This window comes from Sapajus apella, unplaced genomic scaffold (assembly GCF_009761245.1).
Source record: "Sapajus apella isolate SASKATOON/1434 unplaced genomic scaffold, GSC_monkey_1.0 scaffold70, whole genome shotgun sequence".
Classification (NCBI taxonomy): Eukaryota; Metazoa; Chordata; class Mammalia; order Primates; family Cebidae; genus Sapajus; species Sapajus apella.
The window spans coordinates 6140228-6165773 of record NW_022437010.1 but is presented as its reverse complement, the minus strand read 5'-3'; the positions used below and the strand labels follow the sequence as shown (position 1 = coordinate 6165773).

The window sequence follows — 25546 nt, the reverse complement described above, 5'->3', positions numbered from 1 at the left end:
TAAAAAAAAAAAGCTGTGACCCAACTTCTATTCTAAAAGGAGTAAAAATTGAGTTACATTTAGTCACAAGAATGATATATATTAACAGACTAATACAGTATTCATTGTTTTTTGTAACTTCACAAGCTATTTTGGATACTAGTTTTACATTTTGCTGAGTAATCACATGCTTATCTTTTCTTTGTTATTCATTTAATAGCCATTATAGCAAATTGCTAATATTCGGTAGTTCTGGAAATAATTTACCTATACCTCCAATTATCAGCATATTATACTCAACATTTGCTGTATCGAGCATAAGGTATTTAGACACATCATTACAATTCTACTCCTGCACAACATTAAGTATGTGGATATAAGTTACTTTCAAATTCTTTGAACAGAAAAATAATCTGGTTGTGTTAGTCTTAAGAACATAGCTCAAGGTCTGTTCTTTTACTCCTGTGTCTGAGCTTTACTTGATTACAAAGTGGTTTCATCAGAAAAAAAATGTGTTTACTGACTGCCACTGGAAAAACATGAAAATATAAAATGTTCTCACTGGTTTTGAGATTTCTAATACTGTATATATAATATACTGCCCTAGAATAAGAAAAAAATGTTACCATCATGCTAAATGCCACATTTTTGACACTATCTGAGAGGCGACTCTATGCCAACAAAACTATGATCACTCTACAAGAACAAAGTGCAGTCAAATATATCTCTTTCTGGGCGTAGAGGGAAAATCATTTTCCCATAGATGGATAATGAGGTTTTAATAAACAAGTGCAGTGGTCTTAATAGATAATGACTCTGAGCTCACAATATTACTTTATTAAAAATGAGCATTAGGCTGGGCACGGTGGCTCATGCCTGTAATCCCAGAACTTTGGGAGGCCAAGGCGGGCGGATCACCTGAGGTCAGGAGTTTGACCAGCCTGGCCAACATGGTGAAACCCCATCTCTATTAAAAATACAAAAATTAGCCAGGCATGGTGGTGGGTGCCTGTAATCCAGCTACTGGGGAGGCTGAAGCAAGAGAACTGCTTGAAGCTAGGAGGTGGATGTTGCAGTGACCTGAGATAGCATCACTGCACTCCAGCCTGGGCAACAGAGTGAGACTCCATCAAAAACAAGACTAAGAAGAAAAAAAGTGTTAGATACAATTTTCTGAAACCAAAGCTTTAGTTTTTGGTACATATTGAGTGGCTCCTAGCTCAAACTAACCCTATAGACTTACAGTTTATAAATTATGTGAAGGTCTCATCTGAACATTATTTTGTTTAAAAGAGATGGTCTGTTATAATAATCCCTTTTGAAAAATCTCAAAAGGGGCCAAGCACAGTGGCTCATACCTGTAATCCCAGCATTTTGGGAGACCGAGGGAGGAGGATTGCTTGAGCCCAGGAGTTCAAGACCAGCCTGAGCAACACGGTGAGACCCTGTCTCTAAAAAACAAACAAAAAAATTAAAAATCAGCTGGGTGTGGTGCTGCATGCCTGTAGTCCCAGCTATTTGGGAGGCTGAGATGGGTAGATCACTTGAGCCCAGGAGGTTGAGGTTGCAGTGCGCTGTGATTGCACCACTGTATTTCAGCTAGAGTGACAGTGAGACCCTATCTCTTAAAAAAACAATCTCTAAGGAACAGAACAGGAGGGCTTTGAATTGCTTTGAACTTTGGTTCAAAGTTCTTAGGGGTCTTTCACTCTGTCCATGGGAAATCCCTCAAGGTAAAAGAATTGGCTTCTACTCAGTCTAGAGCTTGTATGGGAGTATAACTTCACATCCACTTTTGTTTAAAATAGGGATCCCCAAATCCCGGCTCTGTGGCCTCTTAGGAACTGGGCTGCACAGCAGGAGGTGAGTGACGCTTCATCTGTATTTACAGCCACTCCCCATCACTCCCGTTATGGCCTGAGCTCCACTTCTGTTAGATCAGTGGCGGCATTAGAGTCTCACAGGAGCACAAACCCTATTGTGAACTGCGCATGCAAGGGATCTAGGTTGTGCACTCCCTATGAGAATCTAATGCCTGACGATCTGTCATTATCTCCCATCAGCCCCAGATAGAACCATCTAGTTGCAGGAAAACAAGCTCAGGGCTTCCACTGATTCTACATTATGGTGAGTTTTATAATTATATCATTATATATTACAATGTAATAATAAATAAAGTGCACAATAAATGTAATGTGCTTGAATCATCCTGAAACCATCCCTTCCCACTCCAGTCCATGGAAAAATTGTCTTCCATGAAACTGGTCCCTGATGCCAAAAAGGTTGAGGACCACTGGTTTAAAGTATCAAGAGTTGAGCTGAACTGAGCACTACTTATGAAGGATTGCCTAAAAGGCAAGCCCTGTATCTACTCTTCTAGATATGCTAAGCTGTGTCTGTGGATGTGCCAAGGACCTGCAATCTTGGTTACCTGCAAAATGCTTTCCTACTGTGGCCTTGCGCTATCAGCAAACATGACAGGATACCAGAAGCACCGTCCCTCTGAAACTGTTGTATTTATGCTAAGGATGCTGTCCTTCATCCAAAGAGCATAAGAGAATGTCTTGTACTTTAGTATCAGAAAGAGTTAGAATTCTTCTAAGAAACTGGCTGCTTACTAATCATGGTACTCTCCCTTGCAGAGGCTGCTGGGAAGCTCAGAACCAGACCTGAGGCCATGTTCCTGGCTGCCTACTCTCCTGCCTTCTAACCACCCTTTTGCTTGCAAACCTCTTCCCAGAACTTATTTTGCTTTTCATATTCTTATTTTCCTGATTTTCTTTCTAAAGCACCCACAAAGAATTCTGATCTGTGGTTAAAAATATATTTAAATTCATAATAAAATGAAATACCACTTGTTTTCAAATAAACTATGACATCATAAACTATAAACCATGAGACACGATAGGGTTCTAAAATTTCTTACTGAGAATTTGGAACAAAAATGTTAAAAGACAGTAAGGTTCTTGGGCAGTCCAAGGAAATTTAATTCAACCACGATACAGCAAAATGACAGTGTTAAGAGAAGCCACTGCCAGGGTAATTCTATATTCATGTTAAAAAAGAAACTCTTATTAGAGGACTTGTGTTTAAAGAGACATCATTGATTACCCTAATTTGTATAGGTACTGGATATATAAGTCAACTAATAAATAATAAGCATTAAATAGGAGTGAGTCCAAGGGCCTTATAAGCAATCCATATTTTGTTCAGTCAGTTGACTTGTTTTTTTTTCCTTATATAAACAAGTAACAGGGTGATTTAATTCACTGAGAGTGGTGAAGTGAATACAGGTCTGTGAAGAACAATACAATGTTAATTTTACGATCCTGTTCATTTTGCTGAAGTTTCTACATGATAGGAAACAAATTCAACTTTTGATCCAGGGTCAATCCTTACTATTTCCAGCAGCAGAAAATGAATCTACTAGACCACCTGAATTCTGTAAGCAAATTCAACCTATTTCATATAAACATAATAAAGTCTTGGGCACAGTTATTCATAGTCCTAGACTATTAACTGGGCTCTTGTTCAGCATTTATGCATTTGAAATCTACCTAGTCAAATTTTCTTGACAAAATTTTAGCCTCTAAAGGAAGAATTCAGGTCTGATAACCTATTATGCTACCTTTGCACGCATGTGTTGAATGAACAGCACAATCAGATTTGGAATTTAGAAAGACATTCTTTCTGGTGGTAATAGGAAGGATGCCTCGCAGAGCAAAGAACAGGAGGTAGACAGATCCTGCGGGAGCTGCTACAAAATACAAACAGAAACTGATGAACCAACAAAAAGCAATCACCACTGAGACATAAAGAAAGTCCGGCAAGGGAAATATGTGAGAGAGAACCTGCTGGCATAGGGACCTACTGACTACGGTAAAGTAAGAGGAGAAAGTGAAGTGACTTCCAACTTGTGCAAGTGAATACCGGGATGATGAGAGGGAATGCAGGAGTGTTGAGTTTGCCTGGAGGGCCAGGATAGGTTAGGAATGCTGTGGAGTTTTATTTTAGATATGATCAATTTGAACTGTTGGTAGCATACCCAGAAAATCCCCAGGAGGCCCCTGGAAAGGACAAATGGAGGGACATCACCATCTAGGGAGGGTGTGAGAAGGTCAAGATGGAGGACGAGGGGCCGCCAATGTCAAGGGGAAGCAAAAGAGGAGGAGACAAGAAGTGTCCTACACACTAGGCAAGGAAGAAGGAAGCGGGAGACAAGTCAAACGGGCCAAAGACAAAATGAAGGAAAGTGGCAAGAAGGAAGCTGGCAAGCCAGACTGCAGCAGAGTGAAGAGAGCGGCTGACAGCAGGGAGAGCGCACAGACTGTTCCCACCAGCAGCAGGTGGTCAGGGTATCACTGACTTCCATATTGGCACAGACCACACAGGTCTTTTCCCAAGAGGGTACAGGCTCTTCCAGGTCATGATGCGGACCTGCAGAGCCTGAGTTTCTGTTATGAGGGTCCCTGAGCACAGGCTGTTCGCAACATTCTCATCACCCCCATAGGGAACAGTGCCTGGCCATGGGGCACAAGTGCATGAGACAGGGGAGGGAAGCTGATGCCTCCAGCAGGGATGCCCATGCTGCCGGCTGCAGCCAATCAGGTAGAAACTGGGGCCTGTAGTCTAGAGCCTTTCCTTCCATTAAGGTAAACAGGGCAATATACGACTCAAAACACCACAGCCTTCAGAAAGATCACCTTTCGGTACTCCACCCAGCTCTGCCAAACCTAGCCTCAGCCGTATTTTATTGCTGAAAACTCTCCTTATGGCACATCCAACCTGACCAGGCCTTCTGCACCTCTGCTTGTTCCCTGACTCTCTGGTAAAATCTTGTCTCCCATATTTCCTTTCTCTTCATCTTTCTTCTGCCATCCATTATTATTACTTTGCAGAAATATTATTTTACATTAGCGCTACTCCTGCCCCTCTGCTGACATTTTGGAATATGGCATGTACCCGAGTTAATTTATTTTCAACATATAAAACTATACCCTTTGTGATAATATCACCTTAGGGTATTCAAACACAATACACAAATATTTACTTAAGAAATCTAAAACAAAAGCAGCTGGGAGAAATATCTATTAAAATACCAACTGTGAAATGACAGTTGGTAAGTATCTGTTTCACCCTCTGTCTTAAAAGGAGAGCACACAAAGGGTTTTGCCAAGCTAGGGGAGGACTGGAGTTCCAAAGACAAGACATCTTGGGCAAAGTACTCAGGGGCTTCTGTCTCCCCACAGACAGATCGACTGAGGATTGCAAACCAACAGTAGTAGTAGCCAATGTGGGTCCTAGCTGTGTAAGCATAGCCAGGGAAAGAAAGGACTGCCAAGAAAATGAAAATTATTTAGGGAGTAACAACTAGAGTCTACATTCTGACCTGTATTTTGAAGTCAAGGGGAGGCAGGCACAGAAAAAGCTTCACTACAATACCAGCAGTGGCTCAACGGTGAGGGCCCACTTGGCGGGACACTGGAACTCACCAGTCTTATCACTTACATAAAGAAGCACATCCAAAGATGCAAAAGGAAGAGGAGGAGGCAGACCATGTACCTGCTGAACCAACACAGAATATGGGGAAAAGCGCTGGCTTTGGAGAATTGGGTGTAAAGCTGACTCCACGACAACTTTGTGGTTTTAGGTTTGTACTTTTATTCTATGAACTGCAGCTTTCTTGTTTGCAGAGTGGGGGAAATTAAAAGTGCCTGCTTCCTAGAGTTTTTATGACAGTTAAATAAGATAATGCAAGGAAGGGCCTAGCATGTGTTTGGCCCATGGGAGATGGTCAATAAAAAAAGCGCTATTAGGATTGTATTTGTAAAATGAAGTAAGAATACCCATTTCATAGTGATTCTATACTATATAAGACAATGCATATTCAAGTCCATAACATACAGTGCGTGACAGCATGTACTCAATCAATGTTAATTCACTGTGGAGCTACCCTTTCTTCTGGGTCTACCAAATAATAAGGGATTTGTGAGTATGGAAGAGAGATCCCTAAGACAGTAAATAGTCTCATAGGCAAGTACTGACTTTATCAGCATTATAATGGTTTTCATCAGAAACTGAACGAAATCAATTCTTCCAATGCTTTTGATCCCTGGAATCAAACTGTAACTTAGCCTCAGTATAGAATTTTGTATAGCAAAGGCATTTATGAGACTACTGCCTCCAGTGTCTTCAGTGATCAAAAGTATTGTAAATCTCGGTGTAACATAAGCTCCATGAAAGCTGAAACTTGCTAAGTTCTATTTCCTGGATGAATCTCCAGTGCCTAGAACAGTGCCTGTTACAGTAAAAGCTCCGTAAATATTTGTTAATTCAATGAATATGGCTCACAGGCATATGTTATATAGCAATGCTAAAAAGTTACCGTCCACAGAGAGGAGAGACAGGAAAATAGGCAGTGGAGATAACTTGTAGTAAAATGATGATATATGCCATTGATCTGACTCAGGAATTACTGGAGATTCTAATAGAGGCCTTCATCTTCTTTAGCAAGGCCATAAGATCATCCAACCAAAATAAGAAACTCCCAAACACTTCCAACCACATTACTACTACCTTAATTTGTAAGTGCTTTACAGATTACAAGGCTTTCACCCACAAATTCTCTCTTTTATAATTTCCTGGCTTACTTACACTTTTTACTAGAGTTCCTACTCTAGCCAAAGCCAGTGGGAGATTTAAAAATAACATGATCCCAGGTGCTGTGGCTCACACCTGTAATCCCAGCACTTTGGGAGGCCAAGGCAGGTGGATTAGCTGAGGTCAGGAGTTTGAGACTAGCCTGACCAACATGCTAAAACCCTTTCTCTACTAAAATACAAAATTAGCAGGGTGTAGTGGTGTGTGCCTATAGTCCCAGCTACTGGAGAGGCTGAGGCAGGAGAACTGCTTGAACCTGGAAGGCGGAGGTTGCAGTGAGCCAAGATCATGTCACTGCACTCCAGCCCGGGCAACAAGAGCAAAACTCCATCTAAAAAAGGAAAAAAAAAAAACAAACCAACCATAAATATGACATGGTTTTCCGCTCTTAAAGAGCTGGAAATATAGCAGGGCTGAGAGAATTCTTCAAGGGCAAATGTGAAGGACAAATGCTCAGTTTGTCTATCTGTTCCACCCACACCTGTCCCATTTGTTTTGGCCGCACTCTGTGCTTTCTTTTATTTGCGCTGGCCCGTCACTGAGCCAGACAGTCAGAACTGCAGTGAAGCTCATGCCCGGGGCACACTGCATGCTGGCTTCTGATGCTGCCGTCCACAGCTCCTACTCTTGTGCACAGTGCAAGGACTCTGCGAATAGGAAATAAATCAACCATAGTGTCTTTTTTTAGGTACAAATATTCTGAACACATTTTTCTCCAGGTTGGCAAATGAAAATATAGAAGAACTGCAAAATGAAAACAGGTTGTGCTGAAAGGCAACTCCTTCCTCCATTCTTAAAGAAGAAAAAGAAAACATGGAGGACACAATAAAAATAAATACTGGATTTCCTCTTATTCCCTAGGGTTAGAAGAATTCAGGGAAGTAATTCCCTGTGATAATCATTACATGCCTGAAGTATATGAAGCTTTCTGAGAGACAGTGGGTTAAAGTTAATTACTATGAAAACAATATTGCCAGAAGACTGTATATGGTAATAGAAGTTATGAAACAAGAAGGGTTTTTAATTTATCAGTTATTTTTAATTAATTAAAACAAAACTTATTTTTCCAGACATTGCCTTACAAATTGGTTCTTTTGGCCTTTGAAAATTATTGGTGAAACAGATGGTGGCATCTTAATAAAACAACATGTCCACAATCATATGGTGGCAGACATTTCCAATGATAGGAACCTTTCTTATTCCTATACCAACTTTTGCTCATCATCTGAGATGTCTCAACATCTGGGGTAATTTTTCCCTATGTTCTTATTTTTTAAAAGGGAAAGGAAATGACTGTGAAGAAACTATATTTCTAACACATACTGTTTCCTGAATTTAGTCTAAAGATGGTCCCAGCCTTATGATGGTTCGACTTAGGATTTCTCAACTTTATCACGGCATGAGAGCAACAGTCGTTCCGTATAAACCATACTTTGAGGACTCATACAATCACTGTGTTTTCCACTTTCAGTACGGGGTTCCATAAGTTAGATGAAATATCCAATACTTTATTATAAAATAGAATTTGTGTTAGATGATTTGGCCCAACTGTATTATAAGGGTAGTGTCCTGAGCACATTTAAAGTTGGCTAGCTAAGCTGTGATGTTCTGTAGGTTGGGTATACTGTATTAAATATACTTTCAACTTAGGATGGTTTTGTGGGAAGGTGACCCTGTCCTAAGTCAAGGAGGATCTGCCCTTTTTTTTTTTTTTTTTTGAGACAGTCTTGCTCTGTCACCAAGGCTGGAGTGCAGTGGTGTGATCTCGGCTCACTGGAACCCCTACCTCCCAGGTTCAAGAGATTCTCTTGCCTCAGCCTCCTGAGTAGCTGGGACTACAGGCGCACACCACCACACCAAGCTTATTTTTGCATTTTTAGTAGAGACAGTGTTTCACTTTGCTAGCCAGGTCGATCTCCTGACCTTTTGATCCACCCACCTCAGCCTCCCAAAGCGCTGGGATTACAGGCATGAGCCACCATGCCCGGCCGCATCTGTCCTTCTTAAAAACGTTATTGATATGACATCTCTGTAACACATCTCTTCCCCCATCCCTGCTTATTAGGGGATGGACCATCTGAAGATCTCTGGGGATGAGGAGCCAAAAGCAGAAGGGCAAGAATGCTGGAAAGAAGAGAGACTCCTATCTGGGCTAGTTTGTGAGTTAAGCCAGAAAGAACACAGGAAGAAAGAGCCCCAAACCTGAGTCCCTTACTTTGTGATGAGAAGCAATTCTGACCTAGCTTGGGATAGAGGGATGGGACCTGCTGTCTGCATGGCCCCCTAGCACAAGGCACCAAGAGGGCCACAGCAACAGTGACGATGTGGGCTGATGGGTCACAAGTGATAGTACGCATACTTGGACATTCAAATCATGAGGCACAAAGGGCCCATCTGTGCTGACTGTGGGCTGTGGGACAAGAGGTGTCAGGATGAGCATGGAGCTTTCACGGCACTGACTGGGGTAAGCTGAGAGTGTAGTTCTGAGAAGTGACGGCATCTGAGGTGGGGTGGGGCAGGGTGAGGGCTGTTCTCCTGGTTCCTGCTGAGGCTCATCCCCTGCTAATGGTCTTCTCCAAATTATCCTGTTACTGCATGGCTATCATTAGCTCTTGGCTTCCCTACACATACGTGGCATTGATCCCAATGACAAAAAAATCACACAGACTTCATTTACAGGAAGACCTTTTGAAAAATACATATGTAATAGGTGAATTTCTGGAAAAAAAAGAATCGATATAAATTCAGTTTGGGAAAATGGTGCCTGATCTAAAAATTCTATGGGAATCTTTAATGTTCAGATGTGATGAGGGAGGAAGGACAAGGAAGTGAGTGGCCGAGCCTGAACATGGCCGCTCCAGTAGTTCACCCAACTCCCTTTACCCCTAGTTGTTAATAAGCAGCATGCACACACGCAGCGTCCACTCGGCCAATGGTTCTTACGCTTTGCAGTGTGCTGTCACTGTGGAAAGAGTTGACTCAAATACAGTTCTTACACCCATGGAGGATGGCAGTCTAGTGAAAATGTGGCAAGAGTGATGGGGACATGCTACAGCCAGGACTTTGCATACGGTGTCTGGAAGACAAGAGAGGGGCTGCCATAAACATGACTCATATGCACAGACTTGTGTACCCCACAGCTGCCTGGCATTGATGATGGGGTGACAGTGCTGACCAAAAGCACATCTAGTCCTTGTCCTTGACTTCCTAGAGCCTGTGGTCAGAGAACCGTGACTCAGATCAGAACAAAATAAATGTACAATTACAAGTGGTGTAAGTGTCACTATGGAAACGTGTATGGGGCTGTGAGCTTAGAGGACTGGGGAGTGTTTTGCTGGGGTCCAGGCAAGTGAGTGTGGAAGGCTTTAAGACAGAGGGACAGCATGGGGACCAGAGAGCACAGCATTTAAGAGGCCGAGAAAATGCCAGTGTGACACCACCATCCCCAGATGGGAAGCTGACAGGACATAAGGCGAGAAAGGCAAGCAAACACAGACCATGGTAAGGATTCTGGACTTTGTCACAAGAACAATAAGAAATGTCCATAGTTTTTTCCTTTTTCTTCTTCTTTTAAAAAATTTAAAAAAAGGAGCAGGGTGGTATTGGGCGGTTACAGAAATGCTTACCCAGAATTGACCCATTAGTTGAATTTTGAAGGACGAATAGAAATTTGTTAAGGGAGGAAAGTGTGTTCCAAACATAGGAAGTAACATGGAATCACATGAAGGTCTATAGCTGTGTGGCACTATTAAGAAAACGCAAGAAGTTGGATTTGCTGACATGAAGAGTAGACAGGAAACGAGGGGGAAGAACAAGAGTGCCATGTGAAGCTAAGAATAAATTCTATTCCACAAACCACATGGTGCCACTGGCACATTTGAAGTAAGGGGGTGGAGTAGTTGGGCGGGAGTGTGCAGGTTCTGGAGTCAAAGACTGGGTTCAGTTCTCTGTTATCCTGGCAAGGTCATTAATTTGGAGAAACCATTGAACTTCCTCCTCGTAGGAATCCCGCAACTACCACAGTTATCCTAGTGCCCAGCACGCAGCTCGGTTAGTTGTTGCCTCACTTGAGAAACCCCACAGCGTGCAGGGGACTGACAGTGGTATATGAGTGCAGCCATCCAGGTGAGATGTCAGCATGGGATGGGCAAAAGTAGTGAGGGTGAAGTGGAGGGAATGGGCCTGGGAGGTGGCCGGGGAGAACGCGGGCAAGTTGAGGTGAGGAAGGAGTCCTGGACGAATGCCCAGTTCCAGCTTTGTTGTGGCAGGTCTGGGTGGATGTGGAGCAGTTGCCTATGCACCTCTGAAGGGCCCTCACAGGAGGCAGGTGAGTAATGTGTCTGGTACTTGGGAGAGGGCCCGGGGCTGGAAACAGAGACTTGGGAGTAAACACAGAGGTGGCAATTGAAACCATGGAATGTGCTAAAATTACAGGGAAAGTACCAAGAGGGAAAGGGGTGAAGGACCAACCACAGGGACCTGAGGTGTATGGACATACCTTTTAGTACATCAGAGTCTCAAGTGAAAACAGTTCTTCTGATACGAGAAAGGAGAAGTGCCTAACCCAGGTGCTGAGACTGATGGTCACTGTCAGGATTCTGCAGTCCACAACGGGCAGAGCTTGTGAGCAATGCCCCTTCCAGAAGGCTGCCTGATCAGGGTCTGCTCTGGTTTGGTTATACTCCCAACTGGGAATTTCTTTCAAGTTTCAAGTGTGAGGCAAAAACATGCTATGCTCACTATGTCCATGTCCCCCTAAGTCCAGAGGCCCCCACGGTGCTGGAAGCTTTTTATTCTTAGTCTTAGGAGGAGGGAAACAGAACACTAGTCTTTAGTACACAGTGAGTGCTCAATCAACATTTGTTGGATGAAGAAAAGATAACTGGGCTAGGATAGGAGATCAGTGATCCTTTCTGGCTCCAATCTATCTACGAGAAACTATTTTCTCATTTAATTTAGCTTCTGTTTAGTCAAGGGCAAAGGGGATTTTAGTGAAGAGACACTTCTGCCTATAGAAGTGATATCTGGTTAAGACAATACCACTCTTAGGAATCAGATGTTATAGGGAAAATATCTGAGTGAACATGCAGAAAGAAATGTAGAAAATCCTTCAGTCAGTAATTATGCTACAGAGTAATATTCATAATTACAATGAATTGATCACATAACTTAACGTGGAAAAAACTAGGCCAAAGGGAGGGGGTGGTAAACCCTTCCAGAACACTACCCCAGGAACAAAATAATAAATGTATAACACTAATAAATGCATCAGTGATGTCTAATGAGGGTAACAGCCACCCATTAAATAAAAAAAGATGAGAGCGGACATAATCAACTAATTGAGCACTGATGAATATTAATAGGCAAATTATTAACATTAATATAAAAATATACATAATAATTGGATAAAGAAGAGAGAAGTAAGCAGCTATAGAAGGCCACACATTAAGTTAACATCCAGATCCAGGTACCTGCTTTAAGATCATGCCTGCAACATTCAGATGCTCTCACGAAGTAATACTGTACACAAAGTACTCAAAGAAAATGTCTTCCTCATGCCAAGAAGGCACTGTCCTCTATGTTTGATGCTTCATTTGGAATGACTTTTCTTCTTCCAATGATATTCTCATAACCTTCGTTTGATTTGTTCTCTCTAATCCAACATATTCAACCAAACACTAGGCCCAACTCATTTTGCTTATCAACATACCTCAAAGCCAGTCCCCTTCTCCCCGTGCTGTCACCATTGCTCTAGCCAGGTCTTTGCCATCATCTGAGTACACTCAACTAGGGCAATGGCCTCCCAAATGGCCTCCATGTCTTCAGTGTCTTTTCTAAATGGGGTGAGCTAGCTAAAGGTGTGTCTACAATCTGCTGAAAACACCCAAATGGCTTTTCAACGCCAAGGGCCTCGCTCCAGCATCTTATCTCAGCACAGCATATGAAGCTCTCTGTGATTGGTAGTCCCACCTGTCTCCACACTCATCTCCCACCACGTACCACCAGTGACAGCAGAGTGCTAACAGTTCCTCAGCCAACATCAACCAAACTGTGTTTCACGTCTGCTCCTCTGCTCCTGCCTCCCTTCCCCAGCTAGTCCCTACTAGCCCTTTATAGCCCAGGTCAGCCACCATTGCCTTCTTCAGCTCCAACCCTCTTTCGGGTTAGGCTGTTGTCTCTCCTGTCTGCTCCCACAATATTCTGTTCATTTCACTATTGGTATATGGGTTCCATGCTGTTGTAGAAATTTCAGGGAATTTATGAGTCTATGTCCTGAACTACAAGCGTCTCCTGGGCAAAGGTTATATTTTGTTTATCTCTGTATCCTCAGCAAGGAGCAACGAGTATGACACAAGGGAGGTACCCAATAAATGTTTGCTGAATGAAAGATCATAAAAGCATCATATAAAAACTACATATTACAGTGATAGAGTTCCCTGGCTGACTAATAAATACCTGGTCCAGAATATGGTTCAAAAAGTTTAACTGAGTCGGCAAAATGACTGCTAGTTATGAGAAATTTCAAAGACTTGGCAGCTGGACTACCAGTGTAAGAGACAACTATGTAGTAACTAATTCATTTGGTTACTAATTCATAACTAATTCATTCATATCTGCTGAAATACAGAAATGACTTCGGAGCACCTGCTAGAATATCAAATATTCTGCTAGAAGGTTCTGAAACTGTAGTAGTCTCAATTTACAGATGACACACAGGGAGTACATGATTTATATCAAGGTCACAAAATGAAAACGACTAGTTGGCCTAAAATTTGAGCCAAGGTTTCTTAAAGGCCAGAAATCTTTCTAAATCAAGACTGCCTCACTCATGACACTCATCCATTACACTGAAAACAACATGTAAGGCAAAGTAGCTCAGGAGTCACAATTTTGGGGAAAGATGGGATAAAAAGAAAATAGGAGGGAAATTCTAGAAGGAAGTCACTTGCGATTTTTCTTTTTTTTTTTTAATCATGAAAGATCATTTCTGTGAGCTGTTTTTTAACCTCAAAACGTCTGAGTTAAGAGAACTATTAATACAGTCAAACAGAATTCCAATGAGAACCTATGAAACCACACAGACGATTAATGTGTCACAGTGATATATTATGTCATGGCCTTGGCAACTTGCATTCCTATCACAGGTCCAGACAACAGCCAGGAGGGCCCACCTTAACTTAGCTGAACTTTGCTAAATCTAGAAACTCTCAGTTTGGTTCATGTAACTTGCCCAATTTTATTACTGTACTTCATTTGGTTTCTGAAGGTCAGAACTTATCTAAATTGTCTAGGTACCAGCTGATTGGGGAAATAAATACTAAGACAAATGAAATCTATGATCTGATGAGGTGGGATTCAGTGTGAAGAAAAGGGTATACAGGAGAAGTAATATGATATGAAGTACCTTTCGTCCTCAGCCAAGTCTGCGATGACTACTGACATGAATCATTACGAGGTAATTTTCTATTAGGCTCCTTATAGCCATTTTCAAACAGATTGTTTTATAACCACACTTTGCATACAAAAGAGTATCATCCTATTGCAACAAAGAATAATTTAGAGACACTTTAAGAAAATTCTATTATAATTGTACTTTGTGACCTAACTTTACTCCTCATTTTCTTATATTCTCTATCTTTGCTTTCTCTTTGCTTTGATTCCTTCATTATTTTTTAATTTTAACAATTATTTTATTTTATTATATTTTACTATATGTATTTTTATGAGCTTTAAAAACGCTTTAAAGGCCAAGGCAAAGTATAAACAGAATAAGTGCAATTTAGCAACTCTTATAAACTAGTCAATAAATCAGCAATGACATACAGATCTAATAACTTTTTAACACTTTGCTTTAATATCTAGAGTAAAAAAGAATGTACCCCAAACTTAGGCTGCTGAATATGATTTTCTCAATCTAAATATCTTAAATATTTCCAACTCTAAGTTAACTGTACTATTTTTATTTTTTGAAACCATTATTATTAAACCTGGTAGAAATTAGCAACATAAGAGAAAAAAGATGTTTTTGAAACTCCAGCTTATTTAACAATAATCTTTCAAAGGTCTAAGATACTGTTTTTAGGCACACATGAATTACCTCTAGTTGCCTGTGGGGCATTGTTGAAGGGTTCAGGTAACCTTTCTAATACAGTGCCACAGGCTCTATACGAAATCCAGTAACATAAATTCAGAACAAGTGTTAAGAATTGATTTGAAAACAACTTAGAAACTTTTACAAAGCAGTCTTTTTCTCTTTTAGTTTTTCCTTCCTTTACTATGTTCTTACATATCGTATAATAAAAGAGTTAAAGCAATTTTTACAGACATGAATGTGTTCAACATTTCATATTTGGCTCCTTAAAATACAACACAACATTATTTAAAAAATATTTCTGTAATATGTGACAGCCAAAACATCATTTTGCAATGTGTCTCCCCAGCCCCACTACATTCTGCAAATCTCCACTGTTGGGGCACTATTTCAATTTGCATGCTTGTATGCACAGTTTCTTGAGCTGTGCTTGTATGTACATTTCATAGGCCCAACCATACTACAATCTTCTAACAGCAGGGCCATCATATGTTTGTATTCTACCTACTTCTAGGTTCTAGTTTGGTAACACACAGACACAGACACACCCACACACACCCACCCACCCACCACCCAATGAGTTTTCAGTAAATATTAGGAAGAAATGGATTTGTTCCTTGGTCTCAAAGAGGAAGAATATTTGGCGTTACGCTTTCACTGTAGCTGCCCTGTTTTAGAAAGTGAAAGGTGCTTGTTGTTAATACTATTCATATTAGGGTTGGTTTTTGAATTAGTCTGTTCTGCCGTTGACTGGGTAATGTATAAAGAAAAGAAGTTTAATTGGCTCAGGGTTCGGCAGGCTTAGTACAGGAATGTGATGCTGGTATCTGCTCAGCCTTTGGGGAGGCCTCAGGAAACTTACAATCATGACAGAAGACAAAAGGGGGAGCAGGCACGTCACAAGCAAGAGCAGGAGCAAGCGAGGAAGGAGATGTCACACACTTTAAAACAATGAGATCTCAGGAGAACTCACCCATTATTGTGAGAACAGTACCAACGGGAATGGTGCTAAACTATTCATGAGAGATCTGCCCCCATGATCCAATTACTTCCCACCAGGCCCCACCTTCAACACTAGGGATTACATTTCGGCATGAGATTTGGGTGCAGACAACATCCAAACTATATAATTACTATTCATGCTAGCTTTTTTGATCAATCAGTGACACAGACGGTAGAAGAGGCATTCACTGTTAAAAGATCTGCAACAAGGAATACAAGCGAAAGAAATCCTTTAATAACTGAGAGTGCTGCCTAGTTCCCATTCCCATTTCTCTCTGCTGTCTTTTCACTAGAGACACTGAAATAGCTATATCCTAATTTTCTGGGCTGCTGTTTACCTAGTGATATAAATGTAATGAAGTTCTGGTCAATGAGACAAAAGCAGAGTCCTGCTGGAAAGCTTTACCCTTTCCTGGCTGGGTCTGCCCTTCTTCTTCCTGCCCTTCTTCTTCCAAACATAGGGATATGTTTGGAGCTTCAATAGCTATTTGCAACCATCAGGCATAAGCATGAGAGGAACGCTGAGACTCACACACACCTTGACATTTCTGAGCTGCTATAAACTCTGGCAGCTACACACCTCTAGACTTTTCCTATGTGAGAAGAATAAGCCCCCTGTTTACTTAAGCCCTATGTAAGGGCTTCCTGTGACTTCTGGTCAAAAGCATTCCTAATTTTAAGGTGGCACTTAGGAGACCAGCCCTTCTCTATGGCCTTTCCTCTGTACTTCATTGATAAACTTCTTTGGGAGCTTGTAATTTTTTATCCTCAATGGGAGGCTCATTTTGATCTGCAGCTCCTTGCACAATGCTTAGTGTATAGCACATTAATAAAAACTCAAATATCTGATAAAGAATTAGGGAGTTCTTATACTACATTTGGTATGCATTTGGACATCACTTTAGCCTCTTCTCAAGTTTTACAATAACATATTTCTTAATCTATAAAAGAGAATGGCTGATAAAAATTACCTCTGAATACAATTTTCTCTTGCATTTCAACAATGAATATTTATTAGGTTGGTGCAAAAGGAATTGAGGCTTTTTTCATTGTTAAAATTTTCCATTTGATATCAGAATACATTCTTAAATAAATGTAGTTATATTATACATCATTTTAATGGGCAATTCTCGCTTTATTTTTTTTTTGCTAATGACTTGCTGTTTATTTTTATTTTAGACTATGGAAATGATGTTACACAAAAAGCAGATTTGAGCAATTTTCTTATTTGAGCTAAAAATGGGTTGAAAAGCAGTGGAGACAACTCGCAACAACTCGTTTGGCCCAGGAGCTGCTAATGAACATACAGTGCTGTGGTAGTTCAAGAAGTTTTGCAAAGCAGACAAGAGCCTTGAAGATGAGGAGCATAGTGGCGCAACATCGGATGTTGTCAACGACCAACTGAGAGCAATCACGGAAACTGATCCTCTTACAACTACCTGAGAAGTTGCCAAAGAACTCAGTGTTGACCATTTGATGGTCGTTCAATTTGAAGCAAACTGCAAAGGTGAAAAAGCTTGATGAATGGGTGCCTCATGAGCTGAGCAAAAAATCGTCATTTTTAAGTGTCACCTTCTCTTATTCCATGCAACAACAATGAATCATTCCTGGATCAGATTGCAATGTGTGATGAAAAGTAGATTTTATATGACAACTGGCGATGACCAGCTTACTGACTGGACCTAGAAGAAGCTCCAAAGCACTTCCCAAAGCCAAACTTGCACCAAAAAAATGGACATGCTCACTGTTTGGTGGTCTGCTCCACTACAGCTTTTTGAATTCTGGCCAAATCGTTCCATCGGAGAAGTATGCTCAGCAAATCCATGAGAGGCACGGAAAACTGCAATGCCTGCAGCCGGCACTGCTCAACAGAAATGGTCCACTTGTCTCCATAACAATGCTCAACTGCACGTCGCACAACCAATGTTTCACAAGTTGAATGAATTGGGCTATGAAGTTTTTGCCTCATCCACCATATTCAACTGATTTCTCGCCAACTGACTTTCACTTCTTCAAGCATCTTGACAATGTTTTGCAGGCAAAATACTTCCATGACTAGCAGGATGCAGAAAATGCTTTCCAAGGGTTTGTGGGATCCTGAAGCAGGCATTTTTACGCCACAGGAATAAATTTATTTCTCGATGGCAAAAATGTGTTGATTGTAACAGTTCCTATTTTGATTAATAAAGATGTGTTTGAGCCTAGTTATAATGATTTAAAATTCGTGGTCCAAAACCGCAATTACTTTTGTACCAACTTGATACATAGGTACTGTGCTAAGCACTAGGAATAGAGATAAGACAAAATTTCTGCCTTCAGGAATGTATGGCAGAAACAAGGAAGTCAAGAATGATAACTGTATATGTAATGTGAGCCCTAATAAAGGCAAGAACAGGTGCTTCCTCAACATCTGCTTATCTTCCACTTCACCCAGAAACTGGCTGTCAGGCTTGGCACAAATCAAGTCAAATTTCCACCCTCTCATATTCCAACGTACCCTTTTCTCCTTCATTCCACTCATGGAAAACGAAATGCTGTTCCTTCTGTCAAGACCAACCCCAGGAGCTGTGCTCTCACATACCACTTTCACCTCTCATGGGATCCTGCTCTAGCGGTTATCTACTCTCACATTTTGTGAACCAAGATTCCGGTGGGAGGTGGAGGGGGTGTCTATACTCAACAGTAGCAATTTATTCACTTCTGATTCATGTCTCAACGCCCACAATCTGGGTTCTGCTATAACCACTTCATTAACAATGCTGTTCTGGTAATGGTACCAGAGGTCTCTACACTGCCAAACCAATGGACCACATTCCCCTCCTTATTAACTGGACCTTGCTAAGGCAAGCCACCTTGCTGACCACAGCTTCCCAAACATATGACTATCTTGGCTTCTAACACTACTCTTTGCTTGGTCTTCTCCCATTTCTTAAACCCTACAGTAGTTATTCAAGGGACCAGGGCAGAGGTCTCTGAGACCTTTCAGGGGATCCACCAGTAAAACTGTTTTCATAGTTATGAGGAAGACATCTGCATTCTCTTAGGAGTATACAGGGGAAATTGCCAGACACTAAGTAACGTGATACAGCAACAAAGAGTAGGTAGCAACAAATATAAGTACCCAGTTGTCTTCTAGTAAGCCAAACATGAAAGAGACTTGCACAAGTGTCAAACTATCAATCTGCTATTTTTTGAGGGGGAAAAATGGTTATTTTTCATAAAAGTGTTATTCAACATAATAGATTTAGTCCCTTAAAAACAGGTGTTTTTAAAAGCTTTTGGTTTTGATTTCTAACATGATGTGTCCCACATTAAAAAAAAGCTTTTTGGGGTCCTCGGCAATATTTAAGAACCACATTCTTAAACTTTGTCTTCTTGGCTCTTCTTCGGCCAACTCCTTCAATTTTGATGTTCCCTAGAATAGCTTCCATAGCCCAGCAATTTTCTCACCTTAAATTAGGATTTCTCAGTCTTAGCGTGACCAACCTTTTGGGCCAACTAATTCTTTGTTAATGGGGGCTGTCCCCTGTGCATCCCTGGCCTCTGATGCCTAGCACCCCCTTTCTGAGTTGTGGCAACCAAAAATCTCCAGATATTGTCAAATAAAATCACCCCAGGATGAGAACTACTAACCTAAATAGTATTCCTAGATAATTCACCTAATATCTAGGTTTTAATTTGACTTATGATGATAATTCTACTTATCAAGTACCCATTTAGCATCAGGGACTTTCCTAAGTACTTGACGTGTATTAACTCACTTAAGCAGTGGCGCTGACTACAGTCTCCATTAACAAAGAATTAGCTGGTCCAAAAGGTTGGTCATGCCAAGATTAAGAAATCCTAGTTTAGGGTGAGAAAAATTAGCAGGCTATGAATGCCATTCTAGGGAACAACAATATTGAAGGAGGTGGAAGAAGAAGAGCCAAGGAGGTGGAAGAAGAAGAGCTAAGAATGTGGTTCCTGGTTGGGGGTGGTGGCTCAGGCCTATAATCCCAGCACTTTGGGAGGCTGAGGTGGGCAGATCACCTGAGGGCAGGAGTTCAAGACCAGCCTGGCCAACATGGTGAAACCTTGTCTCTACTAAAAATACAAAAATTAGCTGAGTGTAGTGGCAGGTGCCTGTAACCTCAGCTACTCAGGAGGCTGAGGCAGGAGAATCATTTGAACCTAGGAGATGGAGGTTGTAGTGAGCCGAGATCGCGCCATCGCATTCCATCTTGGGCAACATGAGTGAGACTCCAACTAAAAAAACAAAAACAAACAAAAAAAAGCCAAAAAAAAACGTGGTTCTTTTTTTTTTTTTTTTTTTTTGGGACGGAGTTTCGCTCTTGTTACCCAGGCTGGAGTGCAATGGCGCGATCTTGGCTCACCGCAACCTCCGCCTCCTGGGTTCAGGCAATTCTCCTGCCTTAGCCTCCTGAGTAGCTGGGATTACAGGCACGCGCCATCATAGCCAGCTAATTTTTTGTATTTTTAGTACAGACGGGGTTTCACCGTGTTGACCAGGATGGTCTCGATCTCTTGACCTCGTGATCCACCCGCCTCGGCCTCCCAAAGTGCTGGGATTACAGGCGTGAGCCACCGCGCCCGGCAAAAATGTGGTTCTTAAATGTATTTGTCTTGGGACCCTTTTACACTGTGTGAGATGGATCAGTTATGATTCTTACAAAGAAACTGCAGAACAGAGAGTGGTGTGACTTGCTCAGAGTCGCATAGAATCGGTGGTGCTGACTACTGCAGTTCTGATTACTCTTCTGAGCTTCAGAGCCCTTTGATTACCTCTGCTGGGCATCCCAGGGGACATTTGCACTCAAGATACCCTAAAAATAAGCTAAAAAACCCTCTCGCCACATGTCCAGCTATTTCTGTATTACTGAAGTTAGTTAATGGCACAAGTCTAAATTCACCCTCTCCTTGTCTTAGCATAACCAGAAGCCTGGATGCCATTCTAGACTCTGCTTAGATTCTCTTCTTCCTTAGTCCTCAGTCCAGTCATTCGAGTTCTAACAATTTCCCTTCTTTTTTTTTTTTTTTTTTGAGACGGAGTTTCGCTCTTGTTACCCAGGCTGGAGTGCAATGGCGCGATCTCGGCTCACCGCAACCTCCGCCTCCTGGGTTCAGGCAATTCTCCTGCCTCAGCCTCCTGAGTAGCTGGGATTACAGGCACACGCCACCATGCCCAGCTAATTTTTTTTTTGTATTTTTGGTAGAGACGGGGTTTCACCATGTTGACCAGGATGGTCTCGATCTCTTGACCTTGTGATCCACCCGCCTCGGCCTCCCAAAGTGCTGGGATTACAGGCTTGAGCCACCGCGCCTGGCCTGAACAATTTCCCTTCTAATGATTTATCAAATACAACATTTATCTCTATCTTCCACTATTCCTGTCCTTACGAGCATCCTAATCTCTACCCTGCACTGCTGCAATTAACTCCCATTTGACGTCCTTGGTCCCTCAAAATCATCTTCTACATTGCTGCCAGAATGATCTATCAAAAATGCAAATCTGGTCATGCCATGTTAGTGGCTGCCTGTGAGTTAAGGGTAAAGTCCAGGGTCCTCAGCATGGCCCCCAGGCCCTCAAATCAGTGGCCCTCTCCAACCTCAGTGCCTTCCTGTCACCCCTTGCATCATACTTACCTCTCTGGCAGTGCTCTGCTGTTTGCCTGCCTGAGCACACATGTTGCTTCATACCTGTGATCCAACGTAACCCCCTGGGAGGCCTTCTAGATCCAACACCCTGTGTATCCTTCTGTCACAGCACTTAAACCAGTCTGTGACAGCTATCTCTGTACCTGTGTCCCACATAGGCTTGTAAAGCCACTGATGGCAGGTGTCTAGTTTAGTTCAAAACTCATCTTTCTATCTTCAGGGCCTGGTATAGCAGTGGTCCCTAACTCGGGGCCACAGACTGGTTGGTACTGGTCCATGGCTTGTTAGGAACAGGGCCCACACAACAGGTGAGTGGTGGGTGAGTGAGCATTACGGCCCAAGTTCCATCTCCTGTCAGATCAGCAGTGGCGTTAGATTCTCATAGGAGCACCTATTGTTAACTGTGTATGCAAGTGAGCTCCTTATGAGAATCTAATGCCTGATGATCTGAGGTGGAACAGTTTCATCCCAAAACTATCCCCTCCCTTGACCCAGTCCATGGAAAAATTGTCTTTCACAAAATTGGTTCTTGATGCCAAAAAGGTTGGGGACTGCTGTGGTGTAGCACTGGGCAAAGTATGCTGCAGAGAAGTTTTGTAGAAGCACTGAGGGAAAAGAATGACATACAGCAATGGGACCTGTTTGGGTGGAGGGATGGGAGTGGAGACTGTGAGATGAAGACAGTAGGGAAAACTTTTGTTCAAAGAAGGTCACAATTGAGCTGAGTCTTGAAGGAAGAGGAGGCACTCTAGACAGGAATGATAAAGGACCTGCAGGATAGAACAGTACTTGCAAAGGCCTGGAGGCCCAAGAGGACATGGCACATTTAGGAAACTACAACTGATGATGACAGAGGACAGGATGCACAGGTGGGACTTTGGCAGAGACTGGAGGAACAGACAGGGCTCATGCTATCAAAACATGGCCTATATTTTAGGTCTTGCAAGAGTGTTCCAAAGTATTTATTTCACTATTCCAATTACTTTAGGCATCACAATGTGCAGGTCATTAAAAAATTTTTACTAGTCTACTTTTGATTGCTTATGCAGCACTACCTGTATTACTTTTGATAGTTAACTTAACCTCCCTGTGCCTCAGTTGCCCTACAGGGTCATAAAAATAGTACCTACCTCACAAGATTACTGTCAAAAATAAACATGTTAATAGATGTGAAGATTATAAGACAGCAGTCGCACACAGAATTGATCAGTGGATGCTGTGTTGCTATTGATTTGCCATCAGTGACAAACAGCTGCTGAGATTAGAGTGGAGGGAAGGGACTGTTCTTGAAATCCACAAAACACAGCCTTAATGTAAAGGTAGGACATATTTTATAAAAAGTAAGTTTATCTTGGGAGATGACAGTAGCAGAAACCTAAGTTTTTAGGTCCATGATCTCAGGCAACAGTATAAATCGATTAACAGACTCCTTTGAATAATACATTTATATTTGGGTAATAAGTTTAGCTTAAAATTAGATGTTTAAAGTATAATTTGACCAATTATTTTCTGTATATATATCATCTTACAGTTGCCCACACTGAAAGCCATTTTCAATTTTCTGCCTTTCAGGTACAGCCTTAAATGATTTTCCTGCAGTCTGAAGAATTTTCCTGTTGAGTTTCTTGAATGACTTTCCTGTTCAGTTGGCAATTACTCATTTGAAAACAATTGGGACTCATTTGCTCATAAATCATTTCCAAAGAGAATTTCAGAAATAGAAGGGTCCTTAGAGACTGTCTAGTCCAACAGTCTATTTTATAAACAAGAACACTGAAATACAGAGATTGAATGACCAGTCCAAGTTATAGTCTTTGAGAGTTCCACCTTGACTTTCCTACATGCTCTCACATAGACCCTCTCCCCGCCACTTTCTTTAGTGTGTGAACTCCCTGCTGGTTCCAAGTCCTTATGTATCCTCAGTTTAAATGACAAAGTATCTTTCTCCAGACTATGGTGAAATCAAATGCTTTCTATGTATTTAACTTGCATATTTCATGTGTTCCCTCAACAGACTTGGTTAAGTATTTGGTGCTAGATGTTTGGTTAATCCTGCTAAAAATTCCACCAGTATGCCTATTACTACACTCTTTACTCTCCAAAGTCAAAGTCATTAAGTAAAATCATGCTCTCCCATGAAATTTAACCACTTAACTGGGTAGATACGACTTCAGTGGTATGACCTAGATGCTGTTCTCAAATTTGCAGAATGAACATGTTTTCTAGGCAGGTTTCTAAACATTTGAGAGTCATTGCTTAAGAGGTTTAGTGTTCCTGTCTTCTGACAGAGGTTGTACAGGTCGGTTTGGCAGCTTACACACCTGGTAGAGGGGAGGCTACCTAACCAGGTGTGTTCCAAGGGTAGGCTCTGCTCCTATGACATCCAATCCATAGCCTGGCCAGTCACCTAAGTGAGGCTTGAGGTAAAGAGATGAGTTGATCCAGTCAGATTTTTTCTCAGGGGAATATGGCTTTAAATCAGAGAGGAGTAGCAGTTAGTCAAAACCAAACCAAACCAAACAACACATCTGAAAAAAATGCAGAGAGAATCCATAAGAAAATGATGAGTCAGAAGCAGCCACAAAGTGAAAGTAGAGGTTCTGAATTAGAAAAAAACCATACCGGCCGGGTGCGGTGGCTCACGCCTGTAATCCCAGCTCTTTGGGAGGCAGAGGCAGGTGAATCGCTTGAGTTGGGGGGTTTGAGACCAGCTTGGCCAACATGGCAAAATCTCACCTCTACTAAAAATGCAAAAATTAGCCAGGCGTGGTGGCGGGCGCCTGTAATTCCAGCTACTCTGGAGGCTGAGGCAGGAGAGTCACTTGAACCCCGTGGGGCAGAGGTTGCAGTGAGATGACATCACGCCACTGCACTCCAGCCTGGGCAGCAACAACAGAAAAAGAATCATAGGCAAATAGGGGAGTGGTGAGGCATGGAAAAAAGTGAATGTGTTATATTAAAGACGTAAGAGTTTAGGCCCTCAGTGTCCTGCTGTCAAGGTCAATAAGCGGGATCTGTCTGGTGAGCCAGGATAAACTGAGGTTTCAGCTCCAGAGCTTGTGAGACTCTTTTTCCTTTACCGCTAGGCATTTCTATCGTACCCTAAACAGAACGGATTTGATTCTGGCAACCAAAAGAACTCTTTACGACACCTAGGAAATGTTAGGGAGGTGCTAGCGTGTGCCTTAAGCTTTTTAGCTATGTGCTACTCACTGGCCATTTCCACGCTCAACTCTTCCAATGCTCTAGGGAAGTTTTACGTATGCAACATATTGGCCTTAACTTCACCAATGGCTGATTTCAATCCTTTTTTTCTCTTCTGCAGAAACATAACACTAATCATGCTCCGAGAGCACCAACTAAGGTAGCCTTTAGGGGAAAACGTTATAAGACGTGAACGTCTTCCCTGGTAGAAAGAAGGGCAAGCCCTCTGCTCCTCCCCGAGGTCTCAGAGGCCACACCTGCAGGCAGGAGCACGCTTTTCGATGGCGGAGCCCGGTCCCTGTCCCGCGGCCGCCGGCGCAGGACGGTGGTTCCTGGTCGCCAAGGACATTGTACGGCAGCCCGCGCCCCCGGCCCCCGGCCCCCGGTCCCCGATCCCCGGCGACCGCTGCGTCACCTGTAATTGTAGGCGCTGAAACGCTTGCTTTCTCTCAGCATAGCCCGGTACAGATCTAATACTTGTGCGCGGCTGGAGGCTGCCATTTTGGAAACAAAAAAAACAAACGGGTCCTCTTCGGAGAGGTCCCAAGTACAGCCCAACCCACGGAACTTCAGCCTGTGCAGAAACTACGAACGAAATAAAGAGCGGCGGCTCGGCCTTGCCAGCAGGCCGGGCCTAGGCCTAGGTGGGCACCCCTGAGGACCGCGGACGGCACCCGGCGTCCCGGGCCTCTTCCGAGGTGGGTTCAGGCAGGCCTTGGGGCAGCTAAGGGGGCGGTGCCCGGAGGGAGGTGCCTCCGCTCCGCCCCGCCCCCGCCTAGAGGCTCTGGACCCAGTAGCCGCTCCACTAGGCTGAAAGGAAGGGAAACTAGAGGCTTGGCCTTCCGTGCATCCAGCCAAGCCCCTGGGGGACGAAGATCGGAGGCGCGAGCATCCGAGGGAACCGCAGTTGCACCATGGAGAGCCTTTGCGAACCGTCCGGAGACTTGGAGGGGA

The 25546-nt window shown here is 42.6% G+C and overlaps 1 protein-coding gene across 3 annotated transcripts in view; it reads right to left on the bottom strand.

Moving 5' to 3' along the window:
* Positions 1 to 25303, bottom strand: part of LYRM4 (LYR motif containing 4) — a 155529-nt gene extending 130226 nt beyond the window's left edge. For 2 of the 3 annotated variants that reach the window (XR_004260391.1, XR_004260392.1), the window contains exon 1: positions 25008 to 25303. Coding sequence is in view for 1 of the 3 variants with exons in the window: in XM_032250130.1 (XP_032106021.1) it covers positions 25008 to 25093 (86 nt within the window). In the remaining 2 variants the exon portion in view is untranslated. The remainder of the gene's footprint in view (positions 1 to 25007) is intronic. The other variant, XM_032250130.1, reaches the window with a different exon arrangement.
* Between the last annotated feature and the right edge of the window lie 243 nt (positions 25304 to 25546).